This window comes from Montipora capricornis, chromosome 5 (assembly GCF_036669925.1).
Source record: "Montipora capricornis isolate CH-2021 chromosome 5, ASM3666992v2, whole genome shotgun sequence".
NCBI lineage: Eukaryota > Metazoa > Cnidaria > Anthozoa > Scleractinia > Acroporidae > Montipora > Montipora capricornis.
The window spans coordinates 6,311,789-6,336,535 of record NC_090887.1 but is presented as its reverse complement, the minus strand read 5'-3'; the positions used below and the strand labels follow the sequence as shown (position 1 = coordinate 6,336,535).

Below are 24,747 nucleotides of genomic sequence, written 5' to 3'. Positions count from 1 at the left end.
GCATATTTCACTCAATCTTGCAAGAAAGGACCTGGAAACGGAAGGATTCTCGCAAATGGTAAGAGCATTTCGCGAATTCGGTTCCGAACGGAAAAAGAGGACTACCTTTGGAGGTTGTCCACAATTTCCGAAGATTTTCCGGAAAATTGCCTTTCCATTTGACGTCAAACCGAAATTTCCGGATTTTTTGGCTAAATAGTAAGCACCCAACGTTATGTCAAGTATCAATTTACTGAGTTTTTTCGATGTCAATCAAACGGGGCATGGAAGTGAGGTTCTCAACCGCTTACACCAGAGGTTTTACTTGCCGCTTCGCTTCTCGCTATTCCGTCGCTCTAAGAGAGAAAAAACCTCTGGCATCCAGGTTAAACCGTTTCTGCCAGATCGTGCAGATTGAGTACTTTTTCATTTGGTAACCAGAAAGAGGTGCTCCACATCGACATGTGATGTCCCTTTATTTGTAAAAATCAACCCAGCACACACAGGAGATTGTTGATGTTTCCTTTTGTAATTACCTAAAAACGCAGATATGTGCAGATTATGTGGCTTGAGTACTTTGCTTCTCCCTATTTCAAACAAGAACGCTTCTAAGGTAGTCAAACACTGCCGTTCACCGCATGTAAGCTTTGTTAGTGTTTCAGCTTCTAACGCGAGGTATTATGAGAGGAAGTCTCCTTCGAATACACAGATCAATTTATTCTCCAACACACATCGCAGAAAAAAATGTTGATGTTCAGCGTAGTTTTCACGAGCTCTGTCATTCTCCATTGAAGCCAATGAAATCACACTGTGTGAGCTGCACATTTCAAGGGAGCATTGTGAAGCCAACAGAGCGCGTGACACGAGCGACCTGGAGTGTCTGAGAATCAGGCTAGCGCTAGCCCTGCTCCCTAAATACTAGTGTTGGCCCTGTGCCAAGGGGTAAATTGCATCACCTATCACCTCCACGTGACGCGTCACGCCATGTGATACTCAACATGTTCTATCTCCAAGACTAAGGCCTGTTTAAATGAGGCGAGCCAGCACAGTTTATAGGCGGGCTGGCCCGCTTTGAAAAAGCCGGTGTCCTAGCGAATTTGGACCCACCCGGTACAAATCCGCTGGGGGATTGCGGATTGCTAAATCCCCTAGCGGATTAAGTCCCCCTTCACGGATTTGGACCTCCCATTTATAGAGGTAGAGTTAGATTTTGGATTGGGGAAACTGACCGTACCGTCAGGGGTTTGATCAGAAGCCGTTCAGCGGCGGAATACCGCTGTCCATGATACAGCAGCATTAGGGAGTTAAAGATCTACGACTCTGAGTGCGACAGGGACGGTCGACGAAAACTTCACCTCAAAATACAACTTTGCTTTATCGTAAGTCTTTCGCGATTATGCAGTCTCGTACACGTCCTACAATATGGGCGAGGTATCCGGTCGGTATAAAATGCAGACTGCAGATTGCAGATTGGGTTTAAAATGTATTATGTATATCAAACGAAGTGATAGTTTAGGCCTCAGTCTGCACTAATTTAAACCCAGTCTTCAGTCTTTAGTCTGCATTTTATACTGACCGGCGAAGTATCCTAAAAATAAACTGGTACGAGCGGTTTCAGAGTAGAAATAGAGAATAAAAGATTCTCTGTTGCATACTTACGTTGTCGTCAAAACCTCAAATTGGTGATTTCACGTCGTCGTTATGCAGAGGACCTCTAACATACTTGCTAAAATCCGTGCTGCATGTGCGGCACGATTATTTATGCTCTTTTAACCAATGATATTATTGTTTTGTGGCGTAGTCGTAGTCGTAGCCGTCGTCGTTTCTTAAACTCCCCATTTAAGAAAAAGACCCGATCAGTTAATTTTTCAGAAAGGTTGTCTAAAGCATTCGCGGAGGTATTTCGTAAAGTAGATGCGAATTTTAACTCCTTTCTGAGAGAAGGTTAAATCACACACTAGGAACTCATTGAATTGTCGTGTTAATTTCTTTTAATAATAAGGAGAAAAAGCAAAGTCAGAGTTAAGCTTCAGTTAAAGTTGTTTAAAGCACGCGCTGTGGCCTTTTCTTAAAGCTTTGTTTCTTCCATAGTTCTTTTGGATCATTCGTAGCAGCTGGGCACAGGAAAGGACAACTGAAACATAAGGAGAAATTGAAATACACGAAAGCTAGAGATCATCGCCGTTAAATTAAGCAACAACTTAAGGTGCCTGAAAAAACGCAACCTCGTTCCCAGGTTCTCTCTTCCTCTCTTTCTCAAAGGACAAAGAGACCCTGGGAACGAGGTTGGTTTCAAAGTGGCTCCCATCCATGACCGTGCGATTGCATTGCAGCTGTACTATAAAGTGAGCTATGAAGGCAACTGGGAACTGGTCACTTGCTCACATGGAGCGACTTTTGTATGACCTTGAAAAACGTGTTCGCAATATCTGTTTCACGGACCAATGTTTGGCAAGATTAAATCAAAACTTCTCCTTATTCCCACCAAGGAAACAGTTCGATTGCCCAATCACATTAATGCATTTCAAAAATGATGTCAAGGCGAAACTTTCCAGAAAGTTCCATGGAGATATGACGTTGTTTGCAGCTGCTTTCACTAAGCCAATGAAAATTCGCGGTCTTTTGTTTTTGTTCGATAAGCCAATTCAATGTTTTGCATTTTTGTTTAGGTTCTGTTTTTACGTTTTTCAAGGTCATATGAAAGTCGCTCTAATTTGAACATTTCATATCCATACTATAGCATTCATCTATATGGCTAGCTCAGTCGGTAAAGCAGAATGTTAGCAAATTTATTTTCTTCTCACATTTTCAAACCCTTATTCCATTTTAGATGAAAACCCTGGCAGAAAAATTTCAGAGGTCGTCAAGGAAGACCATTCGACGCATGGACAAAAAAGGGCTGGAAAAACTAAGAAAAGCAGAACGATTTTCACAAGGGAGCAAGTCAATCATCTTAAAAACATATTTTCTCGCCAAAAGTACCTAACACGTCACGAGAGGAAACTGCTGTCACGTGCTCTTTGCATGTCGGAGCTGCAAATCAGAAACTGGTTTCAAAACCGGAGATACCAGTTGAGAAGGCAATCAAAATTGGACAGGGCTGAATAGAGTCTTTGTAAGGTTTTAGTTACACATATTTTAGGTTATCTCTTTCATATTTGCTAAGCTTTTGCATAATAGCTCATAGTGCTGCCTCCATGGTTCCAGTTGGAAAGGCTTCCTAAAAGATATAGTTTCCTCTGCTCTAGGCGGGTTGTGTTTCACTTTAGACTTGTTTAACTGTTAAAAGGACACGGATGGCACGAATGAAAGCAGAGTTTTTACGCCAGTACCTTCCATTCGAGAGAAACAAGTGCAACCATTTAGGACTCTTATACAGTGAACCCTGTGTACTCATGCAATGATTGTTGGGAAAGACGTCTCACAGTGCGCAAGGCACCAGTTGAAAAAGCCTTTGCGTGCCTTTATTTAACCATCATGTGACAAAAATGAATTTGATTTGTCTTGGATCAATAGCCACGACAAGCTGGCTTTCATGGCTATTGCATAGATACAGGCAGTTTCAGTACAGTTCTTTGCTTAAATGTAGGCTTTTTCCTTCACAGTGGCGTCCTAGGTTCCGAGAATGGCTGTTTGATTGTAAAGGTGTCATGCTTGAGTTCTTGTTCTTAAAGTTTAAATTGTCACAGGTTCTTTCTGTAATGTAAAAACTTGTTTTGGAAATGAAATAAAAAACTGAATGTTACTCACTGTGCTAGAAGCTAGAACTGTGTATATAAAATGACTCTTTAAGTTAAGAAGACTAACCAAAGTAGGTGGGAATGTATAACAAACGGCAAATCATTCATTTAGTGGTCCTACCCATCGGACAGAGAGAATAAGCCCATATTCCCTTTTTATTTCATCGAATCCTGATAGTTTATTCCCCCCTCCCCCCAAATACATAAGTAAATAAATAAAACCTACCTGTACTCTGGGGACGACAATGGCAAAATTTTGCACATGTGACAATCTTTAAGACCACCAAATCATCAGTCAAGCGGTATCTGTTATTCATATTTCTAAATATTTTCAAACTGTAAATTTGTTGATATTATGCTAACCTATCCTCAGCTGGCCCCTCTTTGCAGACTTAAGTACTGAATTGTGAAATGGCATGCGCAGCTCAACGATTTTGCGCCGTCGGCATAAATAAGGCGCCTCTGAAAGGCCACGCTACATGATTGATTCCGCTGCGCTGCACCACAGCAAGAAGTGGTTAGTCAGAGAAAAACCTCGTTCCCAGGGTCTCTCTTCTCTGCCACCTTTGAGTCAAAGGAGACAGAGAAGAAAGACCCTGGGAACGAGGTCGATTCAGGAGTCGATATTAGGGAGCTTAAGCAACGACAACGGCGACGGCAACGAGAACGTCACGAATTTGCATATTTAGTGGTTAAAAACAATAGCTTCGCACGCCCTGCACGTGCGTTTTTCACTTTTGTCCATTTCGTTGCCGTCGTCAGCAAAACAACAACGTGAAATAGCCAAGTTTTTGGTTTTGTGAAGAACGTCAGCACTTGAGGATGAACTTTCATTTTCTCTCCTAAAATGGAGTGCCGTTCCGACTGGTGTCATCTTTGAGGAAATACCACAACCTTGTCACATTAAAAACGTTGAAATAGTCACGAAGAGATTAAAACAACGCAAATTTACACTTTGAGATGACGCTCTCGTTGCCGTCGCCGTTGTCGTTGCTTAAGCTCCCTATTGATGAGCAAGGAAAACTGGATAAAACTCCTGAGTCATTTGAAACCAGGATCTCATGGGCTCTGGTGAAACTCAGCCCACATATGTTTGAAGAGGTGGGAGGAACAGATGATGACCACGTTTAATTCCCCAACGAGTACAAAACAGGATATTCTCAGACGGTCACCCATCCAGATATAAACCCCGTCCAGCAGGATTTTTAGGGCTCTGAAGTCGGAGGGCCTCCCTGCCAAGGAGCGGGGGGGTACTTGTTCCCTTCAAAAATTTATCTGCTTGCGTTTCCTTGATCCCGAAATTCCTTCCACACTTGTTGTTAGTTTTTTGATCTCTAAAATGGTTTATGTTCCCTTGTTCCATAAGATATTTTGTATTTGTTCCCCTGTTCCCCAGTTCAAATAAGAACTTTTTTCGAATTCCTTTCTTCCCCACAACCCCTGCAAAATCCTCAAGTCGGCTGTTAAGGCAGACGAATATTTTTCCCTCCCTCAGCTGTTTCAATGTTTCGTGCTCATCATGCATTGCACTCGTGGAAGAAAAGTTTTATTTTCATCGTAACATTTTCATTCCCTATTGGCGCTACACTGAAGGAGTTCTTGCGTGACTAGGCACCTTTATCAAGTGACGATGTTGCAAGAGGGAAAATATACTATGTTCTATTCGTCTAAACAATTTTATGTACCACCGTATTCATGTCCAAAGTTCACCCGAACATCATTGTTCACCCCCAGCAGACATCTTGGTCTTCGCTGTTAGTTTTTCCCATGCAGAACTCGTGAGAGCTGGCGTGTTTCACCGGCGGCAATCTTGGAATATCGACGCTTGAGGATAGAAACGAGTAATCAGGGAAGGCATGCTAAAGGGTGGGTAGGTCCACACTTGCTCTCTCTGAGTCCTGTGCACGTGAGAATACCCGAATTCCAAACATTTCCGATGACTTCCAAGCATTATGCGAAGATTCCCGAAGTTGTTCCGCTGAATTTCGAAGGTCGATAATTAATAACATACAAACATTTAACACCAAAGACTGCAATCCCGTGTAACGATTTCTATGCATTCAGCTGTGCATTACGTTGGATCAACACAAACGGTGATGAGCATAAAGAAACAACTGTTCGGACAGATCTGAACAACGTTCACGAAGGCATTCTCTTCAAAATGGAACGACAGTCTGCCAAACCTAGCATGATCAGCACTCAAACTAGAAAGCAGAAGCAGCCCGGAGAAGCAGACAGCTGTTTTGGGCTTGTTGGCATTCGTCCGTGGGCCGTAGCTAAAACACAATGAGCCTTTGTGACACTTCACCTGACTCATAAGTAATGCATAGATCGTTACACGGCATTGCGGTCTTCAGTGTAAAATGTTTTTTATTTTTATAAAAATACAGTCTAACCTCCCGTAAGTCACCACCCAGAATGTCAAGCTTAGTGGTCACGTACGGGAGGTGGTCGCTTATGAGAGTCGGAAATGGGAAAACGGAAACCGGAAACCGGAAACCGGAAACCGGAAACCGGAAACCGGAAACCAGAAAACAGAATTATCCGCAATTCGCGAGAACTTCAACAACTTACCCACTCCTTGTGCGCTCTGCTATAATCCCCACACTCCAGTATTTAACTCTGAGGAAATGTAAACTGTAAAATGGGTCTGATCTTGTTATTCGGGAAATATAAAGCTAGCAATCCAATCCTTGTTCAAGTTTAGACAATATTACATGACTCAATTTGAAACTGATCGTGAAACTTGTTCCGTTTTTCGAATAAGTACTAAAAGTTATAAAGTGGGTTAGATGGGCATTAGCGCATGGGGTAAGTCTCTGCAGTTACCATAATTATGCTAAGGAGGCAAAATTTCTAACCTCTCCTGGAGGGGCAGCACCAAAAGCAGGAATCCGGAATCCAGAATCCGGAATCCGGAAATCAGAATTGTCCACAATTCAACTCTATCCACTGGATAAATCACAACTAGTCCACGGAATAACTCAATTGGTTTTGCTAGTGTTTAACTTCGATAAAGAATGTAATTTTACCGTTTCGGGAATTTCGTGTTTTCTCTTAGAACATTGAAAACATGGAATTCCCGAAACGGTAAAATAAGCTCCAAAAGGCACAAGAATACACCAGAGGTGAGTCATTTTCATCCCTTTTATTGAAAGAACGTTAAATTGAGCGTTTTTTAGGCTTCATAATCTACGGTATTTTATTTCCCATTCAAAGTCTTACAACGCGTTTAAATTCTCAACTGCCGCCTGTAACGCAACACCGCTTGCACTCAAAGGTCATCTTCCCACCAGCAATCAATTATTACACGCTCTCTAGTGACGCGAACTTGGGCTGCCTACGGTTTAACAAGTGCCCTTTGCTCTGGTCTTGACCTTTGACTGGTGCATAATTAATCGTCTGATTGGTTAATGGTTCCCCTGTGATGATTAGTCACGCCACAGATTTTTAAGTCCCCCAGTTATGGCTAAAAACGTGGGCGAGGCATGAAGTAGTGTTTGGTGGCAAATCGAATTCAGGTTTTTACTTTCATGGAACCGGTTTATAGGAATGTTAAATTAGGCGTGAGGAATTGTTCTGAATGCCTGTGTGGTTTAAAAGAAAGTCGTGGCATGATGAATAATAATGAGGCAGCTGTTCACAAGGTTGTCTTCTGAAGGTTCTCGTGTTCGCAACGTACCATTCATGTTGGCATAAAGACACACGAACGTTCTTCGATCTGAAACTGCATTTGATCTGAAGTTCTTTTCTTCACTAATCAGCGGTCCGTAGAACAGAGGCCAGCGGATCGTCCACAACCTTCCCAGATCACTTTATTGCACGTCGTGGAATATCTATCTACACAACATGCAACGTCATCTTCTGCGTTGTTTTGTACGCTCAAAACCTTCATCTCTCAATGTAGTCGCCCACCAAGCTCGCCAGATCGCTTTTTCCAGCCAGCTGCAAAAGGACTTCAACTTTCCGACATCCCCTGATGATATGCCACGCTCCGGAGGAATCTCTTCAATGATGCGACTGCCGATTCAAAAGAATGCCCAGGGTCTAGACGCGTGTTTTGTGGGAATCCCGTTGGATTCAGGAGCATCAAATCGGTCTGGAACTCGGTAGGTTTGATTAAAAAGAAGAGAATTAACTTCGTGATGTAGGAGAATGGACTATTGTTTGCGATCGAGCGTGATGCAAATATTAATTAATCAACAGCCATCAGCTGTAATGTCACGCGTGACGATTAATGTGTTTAGGGTAGTCTCCTTCGCAGCCGTTTTTTTTGGATGTCACGTGACGCCATGCCCCAATAACGGCTATAAAGGAGGCTATATGTTTAGGGGCACCCAACGAGCATTTTTTTCAAAATTCATCAAAATGTATCATGGCCATAAAATAAACCAAAAGTAAGTCTCTTTGGAGCAATTTCTCCATCTGACTACATTTTGACTATAAATGCCCCTCATAATGAAAATATTTCCTGCAGAGGAGAGATGCAGTATGGGAACGTGACCGGATTGAAAGACAATTTGCCAACACAACAAAAATCGTTTTCCTAGCAACTTCCCAATAATTCTTCCAGCCAGCGGATACACATCTGTGGAACACCTATTTCCCAGAACACATCCGTTGGCTGTCCCTGTGTGTTTGCCCAAGGCTGTAAATTCCCTGGGTATCTCTTCTGTATATTAAAAACAAAAATACAGTAAAACCTGATTTAAATGTGAAGGTAGAAACTGCTTTGTCTAGATAGTATAAAAATGATCCTGTCACTAAAAGCTTCAATACAATAGGTAGGTTCATACTTGCATAGTAAGTAGGCCTTAAGTACACTTGAGCCCTACTTCAGACGTGTTAGATTTACAATGATTATAATTTAAGCCCAAGTAGGTACTTTAATTTGTGGCCATGGTAATACATTTCCTATAAAGAGGCCGAAGTGTACCCTTATGTCCAGTCAAAACCCCCTTATGAGCTCACTTATCTACTATCAAAACACATTATGGAAACAGGCTGAGGTCAATGAAACATGTTTACCTTGAAAGCATACTTTGAACTCTCATATAAATGCGAATCATGGTAAGTAAACATGGACAATAACAAGTTTACTTGAGCTCTGGTCATACTTAAAGTGCCCCTGTGATAAAAAAAAACCACTTCCTTTTTTCCTTCAGATTTTGAAAGTGTGTTTGCTTAACACCTGACCGGCAAAATTTTGAGCTTTGATTTTTATCCAAAAGCCGTTTACTTTGAGTGTAAGTTTTGGATTTCACAGTCCGCCATTACTCACGTTCAAAACTGACCGATTGGACCTCAGAGGGTTGGATCCAGGGAAAAGTGACGTCAGAGGCTCACTAGCTTAAAATTTCAGCGTGTGAACGCAGCTTATTATATATGCAAAGCGTGAGTCTGAAAGCCCAAAACCCCCGTGCTGCATATTAATTCTGCGGCGTACACACGTATTGCATTCTTAAACTAGTGAGCCTTTGACGTCATTTTCTCCTCGATCCAGCTCTCTCAAGAACATAATGTTAGTAATGGCGGACCATTAAATAGGAAAATTACAGTTAAAATAAAGAGGTGTCTTTTTGAAATCAAGGCTTAAAACCTGGGTCACTTAGTGTTTTGTTAACAAAGTTTTGAAATCCAAAGTAAAATATGAATTGATTTTTTTTTAGGATTTGATCTCGGGTCTGCCAAGGTGGGAGGCACGAGCGTTAACACATGACCCTCCTTACTCCCCAAGTGGTCCAATTTTCTCCAAGTACTTCAATTTTCCACTCATCAAAATCAACCCTCAGCTAATTTATAATAATTATCTGGCTATTGGTTTGCCTCAGGATCAATCGTGTACCATAGTTTGCCAAGGGTTACCCTATCTGTGCTCTCAGTTTGATCATATTGAGCTGCACCCTTCGTAATTCAGTGTCTAGGAGGGGTCAGATTAGCAGGGCCAGTTTTTCTCTCTAAGAAAAAAATTAATGTACAATTCTTGTTTTCACAGTCTGGGTCCAAGGCAAATCCGAACAGAATCTTGTCTTCTCCGTCCTTACAACACTTCCACTGGAGCAGTGCCATTTGACTCTCTGATGATTGCTGATATCGGAGACATACCCATAAATACCTACAGCCTTACAAAGACAGTGGATATTATTCATAAACACATTGCGGCAATTGCTGAACTTGGTTGCAAGCCGTTAGTTTTGGGAGGTGATCACACAATTACTTATCCAATTCTAAAAGGAATCAAGGTTTGTTTTGTACTGTACATCGCTATAACCCATTACCCTTGATGTGGCCCCCATTTATGAGTAAAATTGTCGGGCATTAGACTGAGTAAAATCTGTAGGTCTGACTCTCAGGAGGGCAGATATATCCAGGATTGACCCTAAGCTGATTTCAATATGCATCACGAGTATCCTCTTCCTATTCTCTCCAACATCAACATCACTTGTGTCTCGGAATCTAGACAATTTACGTCACAAAGTGTTCCCCAAATGCTTCCCTTTAAGTAAAGATTAACTACTGCATTTACCCAAAGCTAAAAAAATGCTAACCTCTTATTACCCTTACGTTGTGTTTGAAAATAGGTAGCAAATGCTTAGACTGAAAGGGACACTTCGTGTTGGATGTCAAAATTAAGCATGCATGTAATTATAGTCAATTCTGGACATAAGTGCGATGATGATAATGGTGAATCACTTTCAATTGATTCCCAGCTATCAGAAGTCCTCCACAGCCTCATTTGTGCAATCAAGGCAGACTCAAAATCAATCGAGCCGATCATGAAACATTAACCAAAATACCTGCAATCAGCTGTGTTGCAAGTGTGACCCTAAGACCCTGTCTTACGGTCTTCGTTTTCAAGACACCCCATTTTCACACTTGTGTCACAGCTGATTGCAGGTATTTTGGTTATTGTCTCATGATCGGCTCCATTGATTTTGAGTCTGCTTTGATTGTACAAATCAAAAGTACAATCTTTGATTTTTATTCATGGCATAATAATTAACCACTGAAATTATCTTCCAAAAGAACCATCTACGTCTTTCTTCTGCTGTAACTACAGTTCAGTCTCAGGCAAAATTTGACACTTGAAACAATTTGCAATACTTTTCCCTCCCACAATGTTTTTTTGCCAAATGGGCTCAGAAAGGCGCATGCAAACAACATTGTGGGCAGAGAGTAGGCAGCAAAAGCTTAATTCAGATCTGAATGTTTGAACTTGTGTATTATTTTTGTCACAGACTGTGTCGAAAAACTGTTAAATTTTTGATGTTTATTCAACTTTTCCATTTATTCTTCCGTTAGTCAGGGAATTTTGGAAGAAGCAATTTTAGCTTCTTATTTGGAGTGTTGACAATGTGCCAGCCAGCAAGCCATGCGAGTCATGCTAGCCTGGTTGTTTGATTTTCACTCTTCTAACTAGGATAAACATGGCCCTGTTGGTCTAGTTCATGTGGATGCCCATTCTGACACTAATGACTTGATGTTTGGTGAGAAAGTGACACATGGAACAACTTTTCGCCGAGCGGTTGAGGATGGTCTGCTTGATTGTAAACGAGTCGTTCAGATTGGTTTGCGGGGACCTGGTTACACAGAAAATGACTTTGAGTGGCCTGAGAAGCAGGTACTAATGTTGAATGAAGCTTTCTGCTTTTAATAATGTATAAACTAGTATTGGTTATAAAGGTGTGATGTTGCGTCAGACTTAGTTTTAAATTAATTTTATTATCTTGTTTACAGTTACTGTACTGCTTTTGTGTTTGTCACAAGCAAGAATGAAAGCTAACCTTAGGCCTAATTAGACTTAAACAAGAGTTTTTAGGCCTAAGGTTAGCTTTAATGAATGTTGAGATAATGTTTCTGTATTCAATTTGGTAAAACAGAGACCTGTGAATGATATCTGTGACCTGAGACCTGTGTTTTGTACCTGGCTGTTCATTGATATTTATATCGTATTGATTCACTCCATGTTGGAGTATTGTTGGGATCAAGTGCGGCATTCTGTTCCATCTTATCTAATTTTTACAAATCTGATGGGTAGGATACAAGTTGTTCGGCAACGGGTGAAAGAACAACTGAAAAATTAGAGTCCTATGCAGGAATCCGACTTGCAATCTCTGTAACACTGGTCGGATGCTCTACCCATAGAAGGGGTGGCGAATGGTAAATGCGAGACTTTGCGAGATGGCGAGACCAGCGTTTTTCTTTGGGAGCCCGAGACATTTTGACTTTTTAGATTGCGAGACCGAGACTTCAAAGTGTTTGACACCTTCATATAAAAAACGAGACTGCGAGATGCACGTAACCGCTCAAAAAACGAGACTGCGAGATCTGTGAAATTCGGCTAAAATTTTGCGAGACCCAGAGTTTTTGATGAACCATTCGCCACCCCTCATAGAGTTACTAGAACACCTAGGGAGCTACATGTACCTAGGTCGTTTATCTAGGCCCTTCATGTAGATAGGGTGTCTTGAAAACAAAGACCCCTAAGCCTAAAAAGCAGGCATGTAGGCCTAGGACCAGGGCCACGCCTAGGCCTGCTGGCCTGGTTTTTTAAGCTTAGAGTCTTAGGGGTCGTAGGGGTCTTTGTTTTGAAGACACCCATCTGAGATGGACAGTGCCCTGCTGGTCTGCGGGCACATCCGTGGATTTGTAAAATTGAGGCACCTAGTAGACGTTTTTAAACAAATTGCAATTCAATTAATTTTTATGTGAAAATAAAATCAATCAATAATAATTAATCAGTACGTTTTGTTGATCAAACTTGTATTTCTCAGGGTTTTAGGTTAGTGAAGGCACACGAGTGTTGGCACAAATCCCTGGAGCCTCTGATGTCTGAAGTTCGGCAGCAGATGGGCAGTGGACCTGTTTATGTATCATTTGACATTGATGGTTTAGATCCAGCATTTGCCCCAGGCACAGGCAAGAGTTTCTGTTTTTTTTTTGTTTTGTTTAATTTAGCCCATTGTTTTTAATAGACAACCCCATCTTCAGCCATGGTCAAAAGAAAATGGTTATTGTCCAAACTGCCACCTACTCCAGTTATTTTTTTACAGGTCATGCACAGGTTATTTTTTACTAATACCGAAAGTATCCTATTTAGTCTTTAGAAACATTCATAAAAGCTAACCGCAGGCCTAAAAACTTTTGTTTAGGCCCAATTAGGCCTAAGGTTGGCCTTTATGCATGTTTAGGATACTTTCTGTGTTGGTAAAACAATGACCTGTGACCGTGACCCGTGACCTGTAAAAAATTACCAGCTGCTCTCCCAAGTTTCTGAAAATCTCAGGTAGGAACAAAAAGTTAACACATAAAGGAACGGTACTTTATTCAAGTGTCTAGTGTTATAGTGCTGGAGCACTATTAGAATTGGGGACACTGTAAACTGAAATGAACAAAATAATTAATGCAAATCAAATCAAACATTGGTTTTTGAGGAGAGGGGAAAAGCGGAGTACCTGGAGAAGAACCTCTCAGTGCAGAGTAGGGAACCAACATTCAATCCACATAATTATATATGATACCCAAGTCTGGGAATCAAACGTAGGCCACATCGATGGGAGACAAGGGCTTTACCACTGTGCCATCCCTGCACCTCATTGCAGCTAGGTTTTCATCTACAGAATGAAAATTAATGTATTTCTCTCATACCCAAACTAGGTACGCCAGAGATTGGAGGACTGACTGTTATGCAAGGACTTGAGATTGTGAGAGGCTGTCGTGGGATGAATGTAGTGGGTGGAGACTTAGTTGAGGTAAAAATAATGAATTATTGTTTGGTTTCTTTTACTCCATTCGGAGGGTGTACAGTGCACTAGGTTGCAGGGTCATTGTTTTACTATATAACTGAAACAGCCCAGACCTTTACAGAAATGCTGACGTTAGGCCAACATTGTTTTTTAGGCTTAATGTATGAGTAAAGTTTTGGGTTGTTTCAGCTTTGGTGAAACAGTAACCTGCAACTGCAACCTGCAACCTGCAGTTTAAACCCTCCATACTCTATTTGCATTTTCTTATGCTACTTATGCCCAGGCTTTAATTAGCTGACACATTTCATTTAAAAGATCTTACATGCTCAACAAAAATAGACCAAATTGGCTAACTCAAGGCTCTACCCAACTGAAACCCTTTGAGAATGAAACGTTTTGTTCCTGGCCTATTCATATCATTTAAATGCGAATGCTACATTACAATGCAAATGCAATACACAAAGAAGCTTAACCCTGGAGATTTGGAATGGGTACAACATTGAGTTTGCTGTTTGGTGTATTCATGTTCTTTTCTGCAGGTTACGTACAAATGTAGCATTAACCCATTGACCCCTTGGAGTGAGACTTGATAGATTTTAATCTGTCTAATAAACTAGGGCATCTGAGGTGTCAGTGGGTTACTGTGATTTTCATAATTCTGCAGAATCTCACCTTCAATTGCTAAGGGCCAAACTGCGTTTTGGCTTCCACCAATCAAATTTCCGAACATGCACTGTAGCTGGGGAAGATCAACTCCACTTCTGGAAAGTGAATTGGTATTTTTGTTCAGTTTCAGCTCGAACACTATAATTATGATATGTTTTTAGAAATTTTTCAGTAAAAAGATTCATACAGATTCCATCGCTTTCCATAGGCGTTGAGTTTGAATATACAAAGGTACCATGGGAACCAAAGATGTTGATTGGTACGTTTAAGTCATGCATCAATTGATTTTGTCATCTGTGGTTGGCGTCAGAAGTTTGATTGATGAAAGCCAAAATGCAGTTTGGCTGTTGGCACTTGAGGATGAATTCAGCAGAAATTATTATGAAAAATGCAGTAAGCAGTCAAAACTCTTTCCCTACATGTATATTCAAATCAATAATAGTGTGTTGTTTCATGTGCATTATTGCAGGTGTCTCCACCTTACGACACCACTGGAACCACAGCTCTTACTGGGGCAAACTTGTTATTTGAAATTTTATGTGTCTTACCTGGGGTCCGATACAGTTCTTGATCAAGAGGACAAACCAGAAAATTATGATTAATTTTGTTTTAAAAGATTTGGTCGCAAAAAATGAAACAGCATTTCGCAGGTGGATTGGGCTAATATTTAGGCAGGCTGTTAAGAATACATGTACATCCAAGGAGTTTTAAGCTTGTTTTGCCTTGCTTTATCAATGATATCAGCCAGTTTAGAGGAACAACAACATGTAGCTATCTCTAATTATAAGCTTGCCATGAAAAATATGTTACTTGCCCGCTGGTATTAAAATGACAATTTTTTTTTAGCTCTCTCTCTCTTTGAAATACATTTGATTACAAAAATCTGCGATATTACATGATGTTTTGAAGTCATCGTGACTTCAAATGATAAATGTAATGGCCGTTTCAAGTTTAAATTAAGTGGTTATTTGTAGTGTCTGCCACCATGGAAATGAACATACGCATGTTGTCTAACTTGCTGTTAATTAGGGTCTTTTGTTCTAACGAAAAGTACATGAAAGAGTCAAGTGGAAAACACCACTGAATTTGCATGTTCCTTGCAATTGTGCTTGTGTGTTTTCGTCGCTAGTGAAAACCAGACCTAAGCAACTTACAAATTGAACGTTTCAAAGAAATAATTTGAATTCCCTTCCCACTCCTCTTGTCTAATAAAAATGATAATTTGATCTGATTTGAAACTAACTTTTGTATGTACTAAACAAATTTGGTGTCAAGAAAAGGGAAATTAAAGGTCAAGGACAAAACCTCTCGGAGCATTACCGTGCCTGTGGGGTTGCCTGTGGGCAGAGATAGGAAAAGCCGGACCGCTCAAAGAACCAATCAGATTGCCCGATTCGATACCATGCCCTCATGGTAAAAAAGAGTTATTTAATGTGAAAACAATTTTGTTGTTACACATTTTCCATCGGAAGTTGGATAAAATCTCTCATAGGATGATTTATCTGCGGCATGCGTGTATTTTTTTAAGTGTCTTACAGGCTGTTTTTTTATCTTCATTGTTTTTATTTGTATCCACCTGCTAGTTCAAAATATCATACAATCAGTGAAAGTGTACACAGTCGTCAGTAATTATTCTTAAGACCGTGTGTTGGTCCAACTGGGGTAGTGAAGCGGTGATCTCCTGCACAAAAGTCCGATGTTCAACTGAGCCATTTGCTCAGAGGTCAGCAGGAGTAGCACCTTAAGATCTACGATGGCGACGGTCGACGTTGACTTCAACGAAATCGCCACCTTGAAAATATCACTTTGCTTTATCATATCTTTTTCATATCTTTCGCGGTTATTTTATCTCGTTCACGTCTTACAATTTGGGTGAAGTATCCTAAAAATAAATTGCTATATCCTTTACACAGGGCTAGGGAGATTTTCAAGCCAAACAAAAGCTGCGTTTCCAAAAAAAGCCTTGTGCTGGAAAAAGTTGTTCAAAAAAAATTAACCTTCTACCAAAACAAAAAAAACTGTACAAAACTCCTATAAACAGGTGCAAGGTGTCATTTTTAAAAATTGAAGTATCTCTCTCACAAGTCTACCACTTGAGTGTCAAAGAAAAATTGTAAAATATTGCAGTTAAATAATTGTTGTTACTCTTGCTTTCATAAAACCACTAAATTCAAAGTTCAATCAATGTTTTCACTTTTTGAACAAGAGAGAAAAACGAAGTACCTCCAGTCCGGCGCTGGAGCGTCGTACCATACGAGTCATCCCGGGATTTCGGCCCGTGCGATCGCTTTTGGACGCGGTTGGCCCTTCGCTGCTTTCTGCTACCGATCTGCCTCCCAGTACGGCATTGAGGGAGAGATGAGTCGGCCCCTAAACCATATGTGACAAATCCCACGCCTAACCACAGCTCCAAACCGCCCTTGTCATTACAATGTAGCGTAAGATTTCGATGGCTTATATATTTAAGGGAAAAGTCATTTTACCTGTCATATGGTAAGCAAAGAAGTCGCAGACTACAAAGTGTGCGCATGCGCCCTGCTAAAGGTAACAGTCAAGTTGCCTCCTTCGTGGCCTTCTTCGAATTACCCAGAATTCTTTTTGCCCATGAGCGAGGCAACTTAAGAAGCACGAGACTGGCCCTCATCGAATTGCTGAAGCGCGGCCAGAGTAAAAGATTTCTAGCCAGATAGTCAAGAGTAGGCCTGGTGTGTGCTGTTAACGTAGAATCTGGATTTTTGCATGATCTTCGCGGAAATTACATTCTGTCCCTCAATAAACCTACAACAACCAGTCACGGTCTTAGTTCTTTTTTCTCACGTATCAGCTAAGTTGCGGAATGCGCTACCTGATTTTATCCGTACCTATGAGTTAACTGGTTGTAAAAGAGAATCCAGGGTCGCATTTTGTACAGCGGTTTTTCTTTTTGATGAATATATCTTTAAATATTATGTATTTAGTAGATATCTGTATGTGTGATGTATTTTAGCCGTAAATGTAATGTCTCGGAGATATTAGCTCTGGTAGTTATTCGGAAATTCGAGATGAAATAGAGCTTATCCCTGTATGTATGTTACCTTTAGCAGGGCGCGTGCGCGCACTTTGTAATCTGCGACTCCAGTGTTTACGACATGAGAGATAAAATGACTTTTGCCTTAAATATATAAGTCAACTAATTCTATACTCTAAATTGACAAGGGCGGTTTGGAGCTGTGATTAGGCGTGGGATTTGTCACATATGATTTAGGGGCCGACATATCTCTTCCTCAATGCCGTACCGGGAGGTGAGGTCGGTAGCAGAAAGCAGCGAAGGGCCAACTGCGTCCAAAAGCGATCGCACCGGCCGAAATCCCGGGATGACTCGTTTGGTACGACGCTCCAGCACCAATGTCTGGAGGTACTGCGTTTTTCTCTCTTGTTCAAACATTCCGTCAGCGCATGCGCAAATGCTCTGGCTCTTCGATATCTAGCCTACCAAAAAAATTAATATGCTGTTTTTTTTTTACCAGCAATTGATATTTCATTTGATTTTATGGGCATAAACGGAACGTAAGAACCTTTTATGTTTATGATGAGAATTTTGCAGCCCGGCTTGCCGAGATCTCGGCAGCTCAGACCAGGATCTCGGCAAGCGGGCCAGCCCGCCTTTTCATATAAACGAATCGAGATTTTACCAAAAAAAATAAGCATTAACCGAGGTCTCCCCAAAGCGGCCAGCCCAAAGGCAATGGCCTTTACTTTTTCTACTCAAGACAATCACTTTGTTCGAGATTTGCGTGTAAAGAACTTGACTTTTCAAGGTGGTTAAGTAAACGTAGTATTCCAGTTCAATATAAAAGATTTCAAGTAGTCCGTTAAACGAAATTTGGAAATTTGTGACTATGCAGACCATCATACTACATTTAGCTTTCCGACCGTAGACTACACCTTACCTTATAAACGAGGAAGCGATTCCTCTTGTTTGTAAATTTTACTTTTTTTTAACGCCGTGTTATCAAATGGCGATTCGTTAACCCTTAACTACCAAAATACTTACCACTTTTAAAGTAATCTTTCGCGAATAAACGGTTTGCGGCACTTGGCTACGCCGTATTAGAAGATTCCATTGCAACAAATGCGGTTTCGAGTCAATGTGGGCTCAGGTTTAGGCATCACGTCAGCAATGTCAACGGTTCATGTTCGAAGAGCGTCCGAGGTGGATCATATCTGGTAAGTCCATCATTTTATAAGTGATCTTTCGGGCCATATTCGTCAACAGAAGCCCCCAGGCTAGCATCATTAAGCTAGAATGTGGGTAGAGGCAAACCTTTGGAAGAACACAGAGGCGAAAGATAATTTCATGCAGACTGGGACGCCAAAAATGTTCTGTTGTAAACATGGCGGTTCACGAGTGAAGTTGTCTCTCTGGCCTTTCTGTGGACGAATTCCAGGACCTACTGACACAATCTGGGCAAGTTTTGAAAGCTAAAGCCTTCAATCGATGAGTTATTTTGCTGGTAGGACTGGGTGGCCCGACACTTATGAAAAAATCTATGAAATGAGAATCGGGGGGCTTCCCTTGTCATGGAATGGCAGAATTACCCAGAATTCTTTTTGGCCACGAAGGAGGCCACTTGACTGGCCCTCATCAAATGGCTAAAGCGCGGCCGGAGGAAAAAGTAGTGAGAAGACGATCTCTAGCCAGATACTAAGGAGTAAGCCTCGTGTGTGTTGTTAACGTAGACTTTTGATTTCTGAAGAAGTTTTTACTCTGGAAAACTCGCAACAAAGTAGTGCTTTTTTTTGCCGTGTTATCCTCGTTGCAAAGGAACTGGGCTTTCGTAATTTCTTGTCAAGCAAAGGGTATAATGTAAATAAGAGAATACTGAGATTTATATTTGCAAATTACCTGTCCTTTTACCACTTAGGTCAAACTCTACATCTCTATGCAATAAGCGCATTGAAAATCTTCTCATGCATGATCTTGGTGGAAATTACATTCTGTTCTTCAATAAACCTAAAACAACCAGTTATGGTCTTAGTTCTTTTTCTAACGTATCAGCTAAGTTGCGAATTGCGCTACCTGATTTATCCGTACCACTGAGTTTACTGGGTTTAAAAGAGAATCCAGGGTCGCATTTTGTACAGCGGCTTTTCTTGTTAATTAATATATCTTCAAATATTGTGTATTTAGTTATGTACCTGTATATGCTATGTATTTTAGTTGTAAATGTAATGTCTCGAAGATATTAGCTCTTGTAGTTATTCTGAAATTCGAGATGAAATATAGTTTATGCACGCTTGCATGTATGTATGTGTTACCTTAAGCAGGGCGCATGCGCACTATTAGATCTTGTAGTTATTTTGAAATTCGAGATGAAATATAGTTTATGCATGCGTGCATGTATGTATGTGTGTTAACTTTAGCAGGGCGCATGCGCACACTTTGTAATCTGCGACTTCTTTGCTTACCATATGACAGAGAAAATGACTTTTCCGTTAAATATATAAGCCATCTAATTCTTACGCTATACTGACAAGGGCGGTTTGGAGCTGTGAGTAGGCGTGGGATTTGTCACATATGGTTTAGGGGCCGACATATCTCTCCCTCAATGCCGTACCGGGAGGCAAGGTCGGTAGCAGAAAGCAGCGAAGGGCCAACTGCGTCCAAAAGCGATCGCACGGGCCGAAATCCCGGGATGACTCGTTTGGTACGACGCTCCAGCGCCGGTGTCTGGAGGTACTGCGTTTTTCTCTCTTGTTCAAAGATTCCGTCAACGCAAACGCAAATGTTCTGGCTCTTCGATACCTAGCTTACCAAAAAAAAATTAACATGCCGGGTTTTTTTTTTTTTTTTAAAAACCAGCAATTGGCATTTCAGTTGATTTTATAGGCATAAACGTAACGTAACAACCGTGCGTGTCTGGTCTTGTCTCAGACAGAGGCGAGAGATGGTTTCATGCAGACTGGGACGCCTAAGATGGTCTTTCTCTAAGAGTAGTCGCTTTGTAATTTTATAATAGTAGTATTTATAAATCATTTCTTATATTTCTTAGTTGTAAAGAGGCGCAATTCAGTTTTTTTAACTGCAATGTTTTTCTTAATAAACACAGTCTATCTATCTATATCTATCTTTTGTAAACATGGCGGTTCACGAGTGAAGTTGTCTCTCTGGCCTTTCTGTGGACGAATTCCAGGACCTACTGACACAATCTGGGCAAGTTTTGAAAGCTAAAGCCTTCAATCGATGAGTTATTTTGCTGGTAGGACTGGGTGGCCCGACACTTATGAAAAAATCTATGAAATGAGAATCGGGGGGCTTCCCTTGTCATGGAATGGCAGAATTACCCAGAATTCTTTTTGGCCACGAAGGAGGCCACTTGACTGGCCCTCATCAAATGGCTAAAGCGCGGCCGGAGGAAAAAGTAGTGAGAAGACGATCTCTAGCCAGATACTAAGGAGTAAGCCTCGTGTGTGTTGTTAACGTAGACTTTTGATTTCTGAAGAAGTTTTTACTCTGGAAAACTCGCAACAAAGTAGTGCTTTTTTTTGCCGTGTTATCCTCGTTGCAAATGATCTGGGCTTTCGTAATTTCTTGTCAAGCAAAGGGTATAATGTAAATAAGAGAATACTGAGATTTATATTTGCAAATTACCTGTCCTTTTACCACTTAGGTCAAACTCTACATCTCTATGCAATAAGCGCATTGAAAATCTTCTCATGCATGATCTTGGTGGAAATTACATTCTGTTCTTCAATAAACCTAAAACAACCAGTTATGGTCTTAGTTCTTTTTGTAACGTATCAGCTAAGTTGCGAATTGCGCTACCTGATTTATCCGTACCACTGAGTTTACTGGGTTTAAAAGAGAATCCAGGGTCGCATTTTGTACAGCGGCTTTTCTTGTTAATTAATATATCTTCAAATATTGTGTATTTAGTTATGTACCTGTATATGCTATGTATTTTAGTTGTAAATGTAATGTCTCGAAGATATTAGCTCTTGTAGTTATTCTGAAATTCGAGATGAAATATAGTTTATGCACGCTTGCATGTATGTATGTGTTACCTTAAGCAGGGCGCATGCGCACTATTAGATCTTGTAGTTATTTTGAAATTCGAGATGAAATATAGTTTATGCATGCGTGCATGTATGTATGTGTGTTAACTTTAGCAGGGCGCATGCGCACACTTTGTAATCTGCGACTTCTTTGCTTACCATATGACAGAGAAAATGACTTTTCCGTTAAATATATAAGCCATCTAATTCTTACGCTATACTGACAAGGGCGGTTTGGAGCTGTGAGTAGGCGTGGGATTTGTCACATATGGTTTAGGGGCCGACATATCTCTCCCTCAATGCCGTACCGGGAGGCAAGGTCGGTAGCAGAAAGCAGCGAAGGGCCAACTGCGTCCAAAAGCGATCGCACGGGCCGAAATCCCGGGATGACTCGTTTGGTACGACGCTCCAGCGCCGGTGTCTGGAGGTACTGCGTTTTTCTCTCTTGTTCAAAGATTCCGTCCCCGCAAGCGCAAATGTTCTGGCTCTTCGTTACCGAGCTTACCAAAAAAAAATTAACATGCTGGGTTTTTTTTTTTTAAAAAACCGGCAATTGGCATTTCAGTTGATTTTATAGGCATACCCGTAACGTAAGAACCGTGCGTGTCTGGTCTTGTCTCAGACAGAGGCGAGAGATGGTTTCATGCAGACTGGGACGCCTAAGATGGTCTTTCTCTAAGAGTAGTCGCTTTGTAATTTTATAATAGTAGTATTTATAAATCATTTCTTATATTTCTTAGTTGTAAAGAGGCGCAATTCAGTTTTTTTAACTGCAATGTTTTTCTTAATAAACACAGTCTATCTATCTATATCTATCTTTTGTAAACATGGCGGTTCACGAGTGAAGTTGTCTCTCTGGCCTTTCTGTGGACGAATTCCAGGACCTACTGACACAATCTGGGCAAGTTTTGAAAGCTAAAGCCTTCAATCGATGAGTTATTTTGCTGGTAGGACTGGGTGGCCCGACACTTATGAAAAAATCTATGAAATGAGAATCGGGGGGCTTCCCTTGTCATGGAATGGCAGAATTACCCAGAATTCTTTTTGGCCACGAAGGAGGCCACTTGACTGGCCCTCATCAAATGGCTAAAGCGCGGCCGGAGGAAAAAGTAGTGAGAAGACGATCTCTAGCCAGATACTAAGGAGTAAGCCTCGTGTGTGTTGTTAACGTAGACTTTTGATTTCTGAAGAAGTTTTTACTCTGGAAAACTCGCAACAAAGTAGTGCTTTTTTTTGCCGTGTTATCCTCGTTGCAAAGGAACTGGGCTTTCGTAATTTCTTGTCAAGCAAAGGGTATAATGTAAATAAGAGAATACTGAGATTTATATTTGCAAATTACCTGTCCTTTTACCACTTAGGTCAAACTCTACATCTCTATGCAATAAGCGCATTGAAAATCTTCTCATGCATGATCTTGGTGGAAATTACATTCTGTGATTCAATAAACCTAAAACAACCAGTTATGGTCTTAGTTCTTTTTGTAACGTATCAGCTAAGTTGCGAATTGCGCTACCTGATTTATCCGTACCACTGAGTTTACTGGGTTTAAAAGAGAATCCAGGGTCGCATTTTGTACAGCGGCTTTTCTTGTTAATTAATATATCTTCAAATATTGTGTATTTAGTTATGTACCTGTATATGCTATGTATTTTAGTTGTAAATGTAATGTCTCGAAGATATTAGCTCTTGTAGTTATTCTGAAATTCGAGATGAAATATAGTTTATGCACGCTTGCATGTATGTATGTGTTACCTTAAGCAGGGCGCATGCGCACTATTAGATCTTGTAGTTATTTTGAAATTCGAGATGAAATATAGTTTATGCATGCGTGCATGTATGTATGTGTGTTAACTTTAGCAGGGCGCATGCGCACACTTTGTAATCTGCGACTTCTTTGCTTACCATATGACAGAGAAAATGACTTTTCCGTTAAATATATAAGCCATCTAATTCTTACGCTATACTGACAAGGGCGGTTTGGAGCTGTGAGTAGGCGTGGGATTTGTCACATATGGTTTAGGGGCCGACATATCTCTCCCTCAATGCCGTACCGGGAGGCAAGGTCGGTAGCAGAAAGCAGCGAAGGGCCAACTGCGTCCAAAAGCGATCGCACGGGCCGAAATCCCGGGATGACTCGTTTGGTACGACGCTCCAGCGCCGGTGTCTGGAGGTACTGCGTTTTTCTCTCTTGTTCAAAGATTCCGTCAGCGCAAGCGCAAATGTTCTGGCTCTTCGATACCTAGCTTACTAAAAAAAATTAACATGCTGGGTTTTTTTTTTTTTTTTAAAAAACCAGCAATTGGCATTTCAGTTGATTTTATAGGCATAAACGTAACGTAAGAACCGTGCGTGTCTGGTCTTGTCTCAGACAGAGGCGAGAGATGGTTTCATGCAGACTGGGACGCCTAAGATGGTCTTTCTCTAAGAGTAGTCGCTTTGTAATTTTATAATAGTAGTATTTATAAATCATTTCTTATATTTCTTAGTTGTAAAGAGGCGCAATTCAGTTTTTTTAACTGCAATGTTTTTCTTAATAAACACAGTCTATCTATCTATATCTATCTTTTGTAAACATGGCGGTTCACGAGTGAAGTTGTCTCTCTGGCCTTTCTGTGGACGAATTCCAGGACCTACTGACACAATCTGGGCAAGTTTTGAAAGCTAAAGCCTTCAATCGATGAGTTATTTTGCTGGTAGGACTGGGTGGCCCGACACTTATGAAAAAATCTATGAAATGAGAATCGGGGGGCTTCCCTTGTCATGGAATGGCAGAATTACCCAGAATTCTTTTTGGCCACGAAGGAGGCCACTTGACTGGCCCTCATCAAATGGCTAAAGCGCGGCCGGAGGAAAAAGTAGTGAGAAGACGATCTCTAGCCAGATACTAAGGAGTAAGCCTCGTGTGTGTTGTTAACGTAGACTTTTGATTTCTGAAGAAGTTTTTACTCTGGAAAACTCGCAACAAAGTAGTGCTTTTTTTTGCCGTGTTATCCTCGTTGCAAAAGAACTGGGCTTTCGTAATTTCTTGTCAAGCAAAGGGTATAATGTAAATAAGAGAATACTGAGATTTATATTTGCAAATTACCTGTCCTTTTACCACTTAGGTCAAACTCTACATCTCTATGCAATAAGCGCATTGAAAATCTTCTCATGCATGATCTTGGTGGAAATTACATTCTGTCCTTCAATAAACCTAAAACAACCAGTTATGGTCTTAGTTCTTTTTCTAACGTATCAGCTAAGTTGCGAATTGCGCTACCTGATTTATCCGTACCACTGAGTTTACTGGGTTTAAAAGAGAATCCAGGGTCGCATTTTGTACAGCGGCTTTTCTTGTTAATTAATATATCTTCAAATATTGTGTATTTAGTTATGTACCTGTATATGCTATGTATTTTAGTTGTAAATGTAATGTCTCGAAGATATTAGCTCTTGTAGTTATTCTGAAATTCGAGATGAAATATAGTTTATGCACGCTTGCATGTATGTATGTGTTACCTTAAGCAGGGCGCATGCGCACTATTAGATCTTGTAGTTATTTTGAAATTCGAGATGAAATATAGTTTATGCATGCGTGCATG

The 24,747-nt window shown here is 40.8% G+C and overlaps 1 protein-coding gene across 1 annotated transcript; it reads left to right on the top strand.

Moving 5' to 3' along the window:
- The first annotated feature begins 7,156 nt into the window (after positions 1 to 7,156).
- LOC138049273 (guanidinobutyrase-like) lies at positions 7,157 to 14,976 on the top strand. Its single transcript, XM_068895475.1, has 6 exons — positions 7,157 to 7,828; positions 9,715 to 9,961; positions 11,140 to 11,340; positions 12,494 to 12,638; positions 13,377 to 13,471; positions 14,601 to 14,976. The coding sequence occupies exons 1-6, from the start codon at positions 7,569 to 7,571 to the stop codon at positions 14,700 to 14,702; spliced, it is 1,050 nt and encodes a 349-aa protein (XP_068751576.1). The 5' UTR covers positions 7,157 to 7,568; the 3' UTR covers positions 14,703 to 14,976.
- Positions 14,977 to 24,747: the final 9,771 nt, after the last annotated feature.

Bases quoted from the DNA above. Each gene is read 5' to 3' on its own strand.
- LOC138049273 (XM_068895475.1), top strand. From the start codon at position 7,569: ATGCAACGTCATCTTCTGCGTTGTTTTGTACGCTCAAAACCTTCATCT. The intron at 9,962-11,139 runs GTTTGTTTTGTA...TCTTCTAACTAG, and splicing joins CAATTCTAAAAGGAATCAAG to GATAAACATGGCCCTGTTGG. The intron at 13,472-14,600 runs GTAAAAATAATG...GCATTATTGCAG, and splicing joins TGGGTGGAGACTTAGTTGAG to GTGTCTCCACCTTACGACAC.